Source organism: Ranitomeya imitator, unplaced genomic scaffold (assembly GCF_032444005.1).
Source record: "Ranitomeya imitator isolate aRanImi1 unplaced genomic scaffold, aRanImi1.pri SCAFFOLD_349, whole genome shotgun sequence".
NCBI lineage: Eukaryota > Metazoa > Chordata > Amphibia > Anura > Dendrobatidae > Ranitomeya > Ranitomeya imitator.
The window spans coordinates 53,475-67,167 of record NW_027194489.1 but is presented as its reverse complement, the minus strand read 5'-3'; the positions used below and the strand labels follow the sequence as shown (position 1 = coordinate 67,167).

At 42.3% G+C, this 13,693-nt stretch overlaps 1 protein-coding gene across 1 annotated transcript; it reads left to right on the top strand.

The window, feature by feature from the left end:
* The first annotated feature begins 1,048 nt into the window (after positions 1-1,048).
* On the top strand, positions 1,049-2,986 carry LOC138655129 (general transcription factor II-I repeat domain-containing protein 2-like). The gene has a single exon (XM_069743558.1). The coding sequence runs from the start codon at positions 1,049-1,051 to the stop codon at positions 2,984-2,986; it is 1,938 nt and encodes a 645-aa protein (XP_069599659.1).
* The last annotated feature ends 10,707 nt before the right edge of the window (positions 2,987-13,693 follow it).

The window sequence follows — 13,693 nt, the reverse complement described above, 5'->3', positions numbered from 1 at the left end:
AGGGTATAGAGTGTATAGTGTAGGGTATAGAGTGTAGAGTGTAGGGTATAGAGTGTAGGGCAGGGGTCGGGAACCTATGGCTCGCGAGCCAGATATGGCTCTTTTGATGGCCGTATCTGGCTCGCAGACAAGGGGCCCGGGGCCGGCAAGTCAGACGCCCCTGGTCACCGCACTATGTCCGCCTCCTGCTCCCGCACACTTCCGTCACTTACTTCTATCTATAGATAAGCAGCAGTGCGCAGGCTCAGTGATGCTGCAGAGCGGCTCCTCCCATCCATAGCAGGGGGTGGCTCTCTGTATCCGCCGCCACGCCCCTGACATGCCCACTACACAAGCATCGCGTGCGGATGCTTTCTTCAGTTCCCATGTTTCCGGCGGTGCCCGGAAGCGGCAGCACCTGTTTCCATAGTGACCCGCGGCCGTCCTAGCCATGTCCTGTCACGCACTGCGGCTCCGACTCTGCCGCCTGTCCCCGGCCCTCAGGGGCCCCCGCAGGAGCCTTCATTATGTCCAGGGCCAGAACCCCGACCCCTAAACCAAGGAGTACTTCTACTACATCGACCACCAGGGACAGGTACGGGGGCACAGTGCAGCAGGAGCTCGGGCCCCTGGGGCCCATAGCTGTGATCAGCTGCAGCGTGATTTCTCCTCTTTATTTTACAGCCCGCACAGTGGTATGTATATACCGCACAGCCCGCACAGTGGTCTATCCATCCGGCTGTGCTGTATAGACCACTGTGCGGGCTGTGCTGGATAGACCACTGTGCGGGCTGTGCTGTATAGACCACTGTGCGGGCTGTGCTGGATATACCGCTGTGCGGCCTGTGCTGTATAGACCACTGTGCGGGCTGTGCTGTATAGACCACTGTGCACCCGACTAACCCGTGACGAAAAGAAGACAGCTCTTCTAGAGGTCTACTAAAGTTCTATAGCACAAGGACCAAAAGAAACCTGGAGTTGGCCCTGCTTGCAGACAAATCCACAAATTAAAGAAATAATGACTCAGAGCCTTCTTTTCACCCCACAGTACTGCCCTTTATTGAAGAAGATGGCTAAAAGAAAGAAGGATGAGGAGTATCGTACTTTTCAGCAGGAGTGGACAGACGAATTTGCCTTTGTGGAGAGAGCAGGTTCACCAGTTTGTCTTATATGCAATGATAAAATTGCATCTATGAAGTGGTCAAATATAAAGCGCCACTTTGACACACGCCATGCTTCATTTGCATCGAAATATCCTGAAGGGGACAGCAGGAAGAAAGCCTGTCAAGAGCTGCTGTGCAAAGTGCAAGCTAGTCAGCAGCAACTTCGAGTTTGGACCCAACAAGGTGACTTAAATTCGGCTAGCTTTGTTGGTGCTTTGGCAATTGTCAGAAACGGAAAACCATTCACAGATGGGGAGTATGCCAAAACATTTATGCTTGATGTTGCCAATGAACTTTTTGATGATTTTCCGGATAAAGCCAAGATTATCAAACGGATAAAAGACATGCCTCTGTCAGCAAGAACAGTTCATGACCGTGCCATCATGATGGCAAATCAGATTGAGGCATCCCAAGTGAAGGACATAAATACAGCTCTGTTCTTTTCTCTTGCTTTGGATAAATCAACTGACGTAAGCCATATATCTCAGTTCAGCATCATTGCAAGGTATGCTGTCGGTGACACGTTACATGAGGAAAGTCTTGCTGTTTTGCCTCTGAAAGGGACAACAAGAGGGGATGATTTGTTCAAGTCATTCACTGAGTTCACTAAAGAAAAAAATCTACCAATGCATAAACTTATTTCAGTGTGTACTGATGGTGCTCCAAGCATGGTAGGAAAAAACAAAGGATTAGTAGCGCTTCTTCGTGAACATGAAAAAAGACCTATCCTTAGTTTTCACTGCATCCTACATCAGGAGGCACTTTGTGCTCAGATGTTTGGTGAGCAGCTTGGTGAGGTGATGTCACTTGTCATTCAGGTGGTCAACTTTATTGTTGCCCGTGCTTTAAATGATCGCCAGTTTAAAACACTCCTGGATGAAGTTGGGAATAATTATCCTGGTCTGCTTCTGCACAGCAACGTGCGCTGGCTGTCAAGAGGGAAGGTGCTCAGCCGTTTCGCAGCTTGTCTGAGTGAAATACGAACTTTTCTTGAAATGAAAAACGTTGACCATCCTGAGTTGTCCAACACTGAGTGGCTCCTGAAGTTCTTCTATCTTGTAGATATGACTGAACATCTGAACCAGCTCAATGTGAAAATGCAAGGCGTTGGTAATACAGTTTTATCGCTTCAACAAGCTGTGTTTGCATTTGAAAATAAGCTGGAACTGTTTATCGCAGACATTGAAACAGGTCGTTTAATACACTTTGAAAAACTGGGAGAGTTTAAAGATGCATGCACAGCAAATGACCCTGCACAACATCTTGATATTCAGCAGCTAGCAGGCTTTACATCCAATCTCCTGCAATCATTCAAAGCGCGCTTTGGAGAATTTCGTGAGCACACTCGTCTTTTTAAGTTCATCACTCATCCACATGAGTGTGCACTGGACAGCACTGACCTGAGTTATATCCCTGGTGTCTCCATCAGAGATTTTGAGCTACAAGCTGCTGACCTGAAGGCTTCAGACATGTGGGTGAATAAGTTTAAATCACTTAATGAAGATTTGGAAAAACTTGCACGACAGCAAGCAGAGTTGGCAAGCAAACACAAGTGGAGAGAAATGAAACAACTCCAACATGCAGACCAGCTGATTGTCAAAACTTGGAATGCACTTCCTGTCACATACCAAACACTGCAGTGTGTGGGTATTGCTGTACTGACAATGTTTGGCTCTACCTATGCATGCGAGCAGTCTTTCTCACATCTAAAGCACATCAAGACTAACATACGTTCACGTTTAACGGATGGAAGTCTCAACGCCTGCATGAAGCTAAACCTCACCACGTATGAACCAGATTACAAAGCCATCAGCAAATCCATGCAGCACCAGAAGTCACATTAATGGTAGGAAGTATTCTATTCATCGTTGGTTAGCAACAGCATTAAAACGTTATTATGTTATAAAAAAAAGAGTTCGGAGATTTGTTGTTCTTTAAAATTAAATACAAGTCAATGTGTGCACTTTATGTACAGTGAGACTATTTAATAAAGTTAAATTATTTATTACGCTGGGTGTGCCTGCTTGTATGTACCACTTTAAGTAGTAAATGCTTTAGTTCCCTATGGGTCTGAGCCTCTCTTTTTTGTTCATTTTCTGTAAGACCAACACTTTTAAAAGGGCCACTGACAGATACAATTGCTCCAGCGGTCACTTAGTACACAAAGGAGTGTTCCTCACTGCTGCACTAAGCCACCGCTGGACCTAAACAATAATTCGCTGTAAAATAATAAAATAGACAATTGACATAACTGACAATGCGTTGTGTGACATGTCCAACATTCCAGCTTCTTTCTTCTGCGAATGCCTCAAAGCTGGCATTCTCTCAACATCAGGTGGGAAGAATGCCAGCTTCCAGTCATGCGCAGGAAAAAGAAGAAGCCAGACTGCTGGACTGATGTCATGCATCGCAAGCTCACAATGTAAGTTATTTATTTAATTTTTTACTGCTAATTACCATTGTTTCAGTCCAGTTGTGGCTTTATACAGCAGGGAGGAGCATTCCTTGCTGTACTAAGTGAACATTGGAGCGATTGATCTGTCAATGGCCCTTTAAACATATTGTACGGCTCTCGCGGAATTATATTTCAAAATATGTGGCGTTTACGGCTCTCTAAGCCAAAAAGGTTCCTGACCCCTGGTGTAGGGTATAGAGTGTTGGGATATAGAGTGTAGGGTATAGAGTGTAGGGTATAGAGTGTAGGGTATAGATTGTAGGGTATAGAGTGTAGGGTATAGAGTGTAGGGTATAGAGTATATAGTGTAGGGTATAGAGTGTAGGGTATAGAGTGTAGAGTGTAGGGTATAGAGTGTAGGGTATAGAGTGTAGGGTATAGAGTGTAGGGTATAAAGTGTAGAGTGTAGGTTATAGAGTGTAGGGTATAGAGTGTAGGGTATAGAGTGTAGGGTATAGAGTGTAGAGTGTAGGGTGTAGAGTGTAGAGTGTAGGGTATAGAGTGTAAGGTATAGAGTGTTGGGTATAGAGTGTATGTTATAGAGTGTAGGGTATAGAGTGTAGGGTATAGAGTGTAGGGTATAGAGTGTAGAGTGTAGGGTATAGAGTGTAGGGTTTAGAGTGTATGTTATAGAGTGTAGGGTATAGAGTGTAGAGTGTAGGGTATAGAGTGTAGGGTATATAGTGTAGGGTATAGAGTGTAGGGTATAGAGTGTAGGGTATAGAGTGTAGAGTGTAGAGTGTAGGGTATAGAGTGTAGAAAGTAGGGTATAGTGTGTAGGGTATAGAGTGTAGAGTGTAGGGTATAGAGTGTAGGGTATAGAGTGTAGATTGTATGGTATAGAGTGTAGGGTATAGAGTGTATAGTGTAGGGTATAGAGTGTAGAGTGTAGGGTATAGAGTGTAGGGTATAGAGTGTAGGGTATAGAGTGTCGGGTATAGAGTGTAGGGTATAGATTGTAGGGTAAAGAGTGTAGGGTATAGAGTGTAGGGTATAGAGTATATAGTGTAGGGTATAGAGTGTAGGGTATAGAGTGTAGAGTGTAGGGTATAGAGTGTAGGGTATAGAGTGTAGAGTGTAGGGTATAGAGTGTAGGGTATAGAGTGTAGAGTGTAGGGTGTAGAGTGGAGAGTGTAGGGTATAGAGTGTAAGGTATAGAGTGTAGGGTATAGAGTGTATGTTATAGAGTGTAGGTATAGAATGTAGGGTATAGAGTGTAGGGTATAGAGTGTAGAAAGTAGGGTATAGTGTGTAGGGTATAGAGTGTAGGGTATAGAGTGTATGGTATAGAGTGTAGAGTGTAGGGTATAGAGTGTAGAAAGTAGGGTATAGTGTGTAGGGTATAGAGTGTAGAGTGTAGGGTATAGAGTGTAGGGTATAGAGTGTAGATTGTATGGTATAGAGTGTAGGGTATAGAGTGTATAGTGTAGGGTATATAGTGTAGAGTGTAGGGTATAGAGTGTTGGGATATAGAGTGTAGGGTATAGAGTGTAGGGTATAGAGTGTAGGGTATAGATTGTAGGGTATAGAGTGTAGGCTATAGAGTGTAGGGTATAGAGTATATAGTGTAGGGTATAGAGTGTAGGTTATAGAGTGTAGAGTGTAGGGTATAGAGTGTAGGGTATAGAGTGTAGGGTATAGAGTGTAGGGTATAAAGTGTAGAGTGTAGGGTATAGAGTGTAAGGTATAGAGTGTAGAGTGTAGGGTGTAGAGTGGAGAGTGTAGGGTATAGAGTGTAAGGTATAGAGTGTAGGGTATAGAGTGTATGTTATAGAGTGTAGGGTATAGAGTGTAGAGTGTAGGGTATAGAGTGTAGGGTATAGAGTGTAGGGTATAGAGTGTAGGGTATAAAGTGTAGAGTGTAGGGTATAGAGTGTAGGGTTTAGAGTGTATGTTATAGAGTGTAGGGTATAGAGTGTAGAGTGTAGGATATAGAGTGTAGAGTGTAGGGTATAGAGTGTAGGGTATATAGTGTAGGGTATAGAGTGTAGGGTATAGAGTGCAGGGTATAGAGTGTAGAGTGTAGGGTATAGAGTGTAGGGTATAGAGTGTAGAGTGTAGGGTATAGAGTGTATGGTATAGAGTGTAGGGTGTAGAGTGTATGGTATAGAGTGTAGGGTATAGAGTGTAGAGTGTAGGGTATAGAGTGTAGGGTGTAGAGTGTAGGGTATAGAGTGTAGGGTATAGAGTGTAGAGTGTAGGGTATAAAGTGTAGGGTATAGAGTGTAGGGAGTAGGGTATAGAGTGTAGAGTGTAGGGTATAGAGTGTATGGTATAATGTGTAGGGTATAGAGTGTAGGGTGTAGAGTGTAGGGTATAGAGTGTAGGGTATAGAGTATAGGGTATAGAGTGTAGAGTGTAGGGTATATAGTGTAGGGTATAGAGTATAGAGTGTAGGGTATAGAGTGTAGGGTATAGAGTGTAGAGTGTAGAGTGTAAGGTATAGAGTGTAGAGTGTAGGGTATAGAGGGTAGGGTATAGAGTGTATGGTATAGAGTGTAGGGTATAGAGTGTAGGGTATAGAGTGTAGAGTGTAGGGATTAGAGTGTAGGGTATAGAGTGTAGGGTATAGAGTGTAGAGTGTAGGGTATAGAGTGTAGGGTATAGAGTGTACGGTATAGAGTGTTGGGCTATAGAGTGTAGGGTATAGAGTGTAGGGTATACAGTGTAGGGTATAAAGTGTAGAGTGTAGGGTATAGAGTGTAGGGTATAGAGTGTAGGGTATAGAGTGTAGGGTATAGAGTGTAGAGTGTAGGGTATAGAGTGTAGAGTTTAGGTTATAGAGTGTAGGGTATAGAGTGTAGGGTTTAGAGTGTATGGTATAGAGTGTAGGGTATAGAGTGTAGAGTGTAGGGTATAGAGTGTAGGATATAGAGTGTAGGGTATAGAGTGTATGGTATAGAGTGTACGGTATAGAGTGTAGAGTGTAGGGTATAGAGTGTAGGGTATAGATTGTAGGGTATAGAGTGTATTGTATAGGGTATAGAGTGTATGGTGTAGAGTGTAGGGTATAGAGTGTATAGTGTAGGGTATAGAGTGTAGGGTATAGAGTGTAGAGTATAGAGTGTTTGGTATAGAGTGTAGAGTGTAGGGTATAGAGTGTAGGGTATATAGTGTAGGGTATAGAGTGTAGGGTATATAGTGTAGGGTATAGAGTGTAGGGTATACAGTGTAGAGTGTAGGGATTAGAGTGTAGGGTATAGAGTGTAGGGTGTAGAGTGTAGGGTATAGAGTGTAGGGTATAGAGTGTATGGTATAGAGTGTAGGGTATAGAGTGTTGGGTATAGATTGTAGGGTATAGAATGTAGACTGTAGTGTATAGAGTATAGGGTATAGAGTGTATGGTGTAGAGTGTAGGGTATAGAGTGTATAGTGTAGGGTATAGAGTGCAGGGTATAGAGTGTACGCAATAGAGTGTATGGAATATAGTGTACGGTATAGAGTGTAGGGTATAGAGTGTAGGATATAGAGCGTAGGGTGTAGGGTATAGATTGTAGGGTATAGAGTGTAGGGTATAGAGTGTAGGGTGTAGAGTGTATGGTAAAGAGTGTACAGTATAGAGTGTATGGTATAGAGTGTAGAGTGTAGGGTATAGAGTGTATGGTATAGAGTGTAGGGTGTAGAGTGTATAGTATAGAGTGTAGGGTACAGAGTGTAGAGTGTAGGGTATAGAGTGTAGGGTATAGAGTGTAGGGTATAGAGTGTAGGGTATAGAGTGTAGGGTATAAAGTGTAGAGTGTAGGGTATAGAGTGTAGGGTATAGAGTGTAGGGTATAGCGTGTAGAGTGTAGGGTGTAGAGTGTAGGGTGTAGAGTGTAAGGTATAGAGTGTAGGGTATAGAGTGTATGTTATAGATTGTAGGGTGTAGAGTGTAGAGTGTAGGGTATAGAGTGTAGGGTATAGAGTGTATGGTATAGAGTGTAGGGTATAGAGTGTAGAGTGTAGGATATAGAGTGTAGAGTGTAGGGTATAAAGTGTAGGGTATATAGTGTAGGGTATAGAGTGTAGGGTATAGAGTGTATGGTATAGAGTGTAGAGTGTAGGGTATAGAGTGTAGAAAGTAGGGTATAGTGTGTAGGGTATAGAGTGTAGAGTGTAGGTTATAGAGTGTAGGGTATAGAGTGTAGATTGTATGGTATAGAGTGTAGGGTATAGAGTGTATAGTGTAGGGTATAGAGTGTAGAGTGTAGGGTATAGAGTGTAGGGTATAGAGTGTTGGGATATAGAGTGTAGGGTATAGAGTGTCGGGTATAGAGTGTAGGGTATAGATTGTAGGGTATAGAGTGTAGGGTATAGAGTGTAGGGTATAGAGTATATAGTGTAGGGTATAGAGTGTAGGGTATAGAGTGTAGGGTATAGAGTGTAGGGTATAAAGTGTAGAGTGTAGGGTATAGAGTGTAGGGTGTAGAGTGGAGAGTGTAGGGTATAGAGTGTAAGGTATAGAGTGTAGGGTATAGAGTGTATGTTATAGAGTGTAGGGTATAGAGTGTAGAGTGTAGGGTATAGAGTGTAGAAAGTAGGGTGTAGTGTGTAGGGTATAGAGTGTAGGGTATAGAGTGTATGGTATAGAGTGTAGGGTATAGAGTGTAGAAAGTAGGGTATAGTGTGTAGGGTATAGAGTGTAGGGTATAGAGTGTAGGGTCTAGAGTGTAGGGTATGGAGTGTAGGGTATAGAGTGTAGGGTATAGAGTGTACGGTATAGAGTGTATGATATATTGTGTATGGTATATAGTTTTTGGTATAGAGTGTAAGGTATAGAGTGTAGAGAGTAGGATATAGATTGTAGAGTGTAGAGTGTAGGGTATAGAGTGTATGGTAAAGACTGTATGGAATAGAGAGTATGGTATAGAGTGTAGGGTGTAGAGTGTAGGGTATAGAGTGTAGAGTGTGGGGTATAGAGTGTAGAGTGTAGGGTATAGAGTGTAGGGTATAGAGTGTTGGGATATAGAGTGTAGGGTATAGAGTGTCGGGTATAGAGTGTAGGGTATAGATTGTAGGGTATAGAGTGTAGGGTATAGAGTGTAGGGTATAGAGTATATAGTGTAGGGTATAGAGTGTAGGGTATAGAGTGTAGAGTGTAGGGTATAGAGTGTAGGGTATAGAGTGTAGGGTACAGAGTGTAGGGTATAAAGTGTAGAGTGTAGGGTATAGAGTGTAGAGTGTAGGGTGTAGAGTGGAGAGTGTAGGGTATAGAGTGTAAGGTATAGAGTGTAGGGTATAGAGTGTATGTTATAGAGTGTAGGGTATAGAGTGTAGAGTGTAGGGTATAGAGTGTAGAAAGTAGGGTGTAGTGTGTAGGGTATAGAGTGTAGGGTATAGAGTGTATGGTATAGAGTGTAGGGTATAGAGTGTAGAAAGTAGGGTATAGTGTGTATTGTATAGAGTGTAGGGTATAGAGTGTAGGGTATAGAGTGAAGGGTATAGAGTGTACGGTATAGAGTGTATGATATATTGTGTATGGTATATAGTGTTTGGTATAGAGTGTAAGGTATAGAGTGTAGAGAGTAGGATATAGATTGTAGAGTGTAGAGTGTAGGGTATAGAGTGTATGGTAAAGAGTGTATGGAATAGAGAGTATGGTATAGAGTGTAGGGTGTAGAGTGTAGGGTATAGAGTGTAGAGTGTGGGGTATAGAGTGTAGAGTGTAGGGTATATAGTGTATGATATAGAGTGTAGGGTATAGAGTGTAGATTGTATGGTATAGAGTGTAGGGTATAGAGTGTATAGTGTAGGGTATAGAGTGTAGAGTGTAGGGTATAGAGTGTAGGGTATAGAGTGTTGGGATATAGAGTGTAGGGTATAGAGTGTAGGGTATAGAGTGTAGGGTATAGATTGTAGGGAATAGAGTGTAGGGTATAGAGTATATAGTGTAGGGTATAGAGTGTAGGGTATAGAGTGTAGAGTTTAGGGTATAGAGTGTAGGGTGTAGAGTGTAGGGTATAGAGTGTAGGGTATAAAGTGTAGAGTGTAGGGTATAGAGTGTAGGGTATAGAGTGTAGAGTGTAGGGTGTAGAGTGGAGAGTGTAAGGTATAGAGTGTAGGGTATAGAGTGTATGTTATAGAGTGTAGGGTATAGAGTGTAGAGTGTAGGGTATAGAGTGTAGGGTATAAAGTGTAGAGTGTAGTGTATAGAGTGTAGGGTTTAGAGTGTATGTTATAGAGTGTAGGGTATAGAGTGTAGAGTGTAGGATATAGAGTGTAGAGTGTAGGGTATAGAGTGTAGGGTATATAGTGTAGGGTATAGAGTGTAGGGTATAGAGTGTAGGGTATAGAGTGTAGAGTGTAGGGTATAGAGTGTAGGGTATAGAGTGTAGAGTGTAGGGTATAGAGTGTATGGTATAGAGTGTAGGGTGTAGAGTGTATGGTATAGAGTGTAGGGTATAGAGTGTAGAGTGTAGGGTATAGAGTGTAGGGTGTAGAGTGTAGGGTATAGAGTGTAGGGTATATCGTGTAGAGTGTAGGGTATAAAGTGTAGGGTATAGAGTGTAGGGTGTAGAGTGTAGGGTATAGAGTGTAGAGTGTAGGGTATAGAGTGTATGGAATAATGTGTAGGGCATAGAGTGTAGGGTGTAGAGTGTAGGGTACAGAGTGTAGGGTATAGAGTGTAGGGTATAGAGTGTAGAGTGTAGGGTATAGAGTGTAGGATATAGAGTATAGAGTGTAGGGTATAGAGTGTAGGGTGTAGAGTGTAGAGTGTAGGGTATAGAGTATAGAGTGTAGGGTATAGAGTGTAGGGTATAGAGTTTATGGTATAGAGTAGGGTATAGAGTGTAGGGTATAGAGTGTAGAGTGTAGGGTATAGAGTGTAGAGTGTAGGGTATAGAGTGTAGGGTATAAAGAGTAGAGTGTAGGGTATAGAGTGTAGAGTGTAGGGTATGGAGTGTATGGTATAGAGTGTAGGGTATAGAGTGTAGAGTATAGAGTGTTGGGTATAGAGTGTAGAGTGTAGGGTATAGAGTGTAGGGTATATAGTGTAGGGTATAGAGTGTATGGTATACAGTGTAGAGTGTAGGGATTAGAGTGTAGGGTATAGAGTGTAGGGTGTAGAGTGTAGGGTATAGAGTGTAGGGTATAGAGTGTATGGTATAGAGTGTATGGAATAGAGTGTATGGAATATAGTGTACGGTGTAGAGTGTAGGGTATAGAGTGTAGGGTATAGAGCGTATGGTGTAGGGTATAGATTGTAGGGTATAGAGTGTAGGGTATAGAGTGTAGAGTGTAGGGTATAGAGTGCATGATATAGAGGGTAGGGTGTAGAGTGTATGGTATAGAGTGTACAGTATAGAGTGTATGGTATAGAGTGTAGAGTGTAGGATATAGAGTTTATGGTATAGAGTGTAGGGTGTAGTGTGTATGGTATAGAGTGTACGGTATAGAGTGTATGATATATAGTGTATGGTATATAGTGTAGGGTATAGAGTGTTTGGTATAGAGTGTAAGGTATAGAGTGTAGAGAGTAGGGTATAGATTTTAGAGTGTAGAGTGTAGGGTATAGAGTGTAGGGTATAGAGTGTATGGAATAGAGTGTATGGTATACAGTGTAGGGTGTAGAGTGTAGGGTATAGTGTGTAGAGTGTAGGGTATAGAGTGTAGGGTATAGAGTGTAGGGTATAGAGTGTATGGTATAGAGTGTAGGGTATAGAGTGTATGGTATAGATTGCAGGGTATAGAGTGTAGGGTATAGAGTGTAGGGTATAGTGTGTAGAGTGTAGGGTATAGAGTGTAGGGTATAGAGTGTAGGGTATAGAGTGTATGGTATAGAGTGTATGGTATAGATTGTAGGGTATAGAGTGTAGGGTATAGAGTGTAGAGTGTAGGGTATAGAGTGTAGAAAGTAGGGTATAGTGTGTAGGGTATAGAGTGTAGAGTGTAGGGTATAGAGTGTAGGGTATAGAGTGTAGATTGTATGGTATAGAGTGTAGGGTATAGAGTGTATAGTGTAGGGTATAGAGTGTAGAGTGTAGGGTATGGAGTGTAGGGTATAGAGTGTTGGGATATAGAGTGTAGGGTATAGAGTGTAGGGTATAGATTGTAGGGTATAGAGTGTAGGGTATAGAGTGTAGGGTATAGAGTATATAGTGTAGGGTATAGAGTGTAGGGTATAGAGTGTAGAGTGTAGGGTATAGAGTGTAGGGTATAGAGTGTAGGGTATAGAGTGTAGGGTATAAAGTGTAGAGTGTAGGTTATAGAGTGTAGGGTATAGAGTGTAGGGTATAGAGTGTAGGGTATAGAGTGTAGGGTATAGAGTGTAGAGTGTAGGGTGTAGAGTGTAGAGTGTAGGGTATAGAGTGTAAGGTATAGAGTGTTGGGTATAGAGTGTATGTTATAGAGTGTAGGGTATAGAGTGTAGGGTATAGAGTGTAGGGTATAGAGTGTAGGGTATAAAGTGTAGAGTGTAGAGTATAGAGTGTAGAGTTTAGAGTGTATGTTATAGAGTGTAGGGTATAGAGTGTAGAGTGTAGGGTATAGAGTGTAGGGTATATAGTGTAGGGTATAGAGTGTAGGGTATAGAGTGTAGGGTATAGAGTGTAGAGTGTAGGGTATAGAGTGTAGAAAGTAGGGTATAGTGTGTAGGGTATAGAGTGTAGAGTGTAGGGTATAGAGTGTAGGGTATAGAGTGTAGATTGTATGGTATAGAGTGTAGGGTATAGAGTGTATAGTGTAGGGTATAGAGTGTAGAGTGTAGGGTATAGAGTGTAGGGTATAGAGTGTTGGGATATAGAGTGTAGGGTATAGAGTGTCGGGTATAGAGTGTAGGGTATAGATTGTAGGGTAAAGAGTGTAGGGTATAGAGTGTAGGGTATAGAGTATATAGTGTAGGGTATAGAGTGTAGGGTATAGAGTGTAGAGTGTAGGGTATAGAGTGTAGGGTATAGAGTGTAGGGTATAGAGTGTAGGGTATAAAGTGTAGAGTGTAGGGTATAGAGTGTAGGGTATAGAGTGTAGAGTGTAGAGTGTAGGGTATAGAGTGTAAGGTATAGAGTGTAGGGTATAGAGTGTATGTTATAGAGTGTAGGTATAGAGTGTAGAGTGTAGGGTATAGAGTGTAGGGTATAGAGTGTAGAAAGTAGGGTATAGTGTGTAGGGTATAGAGTGTAGGGTATAGAGTGTATGGTATAGAGTGTAGAGTGTAGGGTATAGAGTGTAGAAAGTAGGGTATAGTGTGTAGGGTATAGAGTGTAGAGTGTAGGGTATAGAGTGTAGGGTAGAGAGTGTAGATTGTATGGTATAGAGTGTAGGGTATAGAGTGTATAGTGTAGGGTATATAGTGTAGAGTGTAGGGTATAGAGTGTAGGGTATAGAGTGTTGGGATATAGAGTGTAGGGTATAGAGTGTAGGGTATAGAGTGTAGGGTATAGATTGTAGGGTATAGAGTGTCGGGTATAGAGTGTAGGGTATAGAGTATATAGTGTAGGGTATAGAGTGTAGGTTATAGAGTGTAGAGTGTAGGGTATAGAGTGTAGGGTATAGAGTGTAGGGTATAGAGTGTAGGGTATAAAGTGTAGAGTGTAGGGTATAGAGTGTAGGGTATAGAGTGTAGAGTGTAGGGTGTAGAGTGGAGAGTGTAGGGTATAGAGTGTAAGGTATAGAGTGTAGGGTATAGAGTGTATGTTATTGAGTCTAGGGTATAGAGTGTAGAGTGTAGGGTATAGAGTGTAGGGTATAGAGTGTAGGGTATAGAGTGTAGGGTATAAAGTCTAGAGTGTAGGGTATAGAGTGTAGGGTTTAGAGTGTATGTTATAGAGTGTAGGGTATAGAGTGTAGAGTGTAGGATATAGAGTGTAGAGTGTAGGGTATAGAGTGTAGGGTATATAGTGTAGGGTATAGAGTGTAGGGTATAGAGTGTAGGGTATAGAGTGTAGAGTGTAGGGTATAGAGTGTAGGGTATAGAGTGTAGAGTGTAGGGTATAAAGTGTAGGGTATAGAGTGTAGGGTGTAGGGTATAGAGTGTAGAGTGTAGGGTATAGAGTGTATGGTATAGAGTGTAGGGTGTAGAGTGTATGGTATAGAGTGTAGGGTATAGAGTGTAGAGTGTAGGGTATAAAGTGTAGGGTATAGAGTGTAGGGTGTAGGGTATAGAGTGTAGAGTGTAGGG

What these genes read in the sequence shown, in the direction of transcription:
- LOC138655129 (XM_069743558.1), top strand. Translation starts at nt 1,049, where the DNA reads ATGGCTAAAAGAAAGAAGGATGAGGAGTATCGTACTTTTCAGCAGGAG.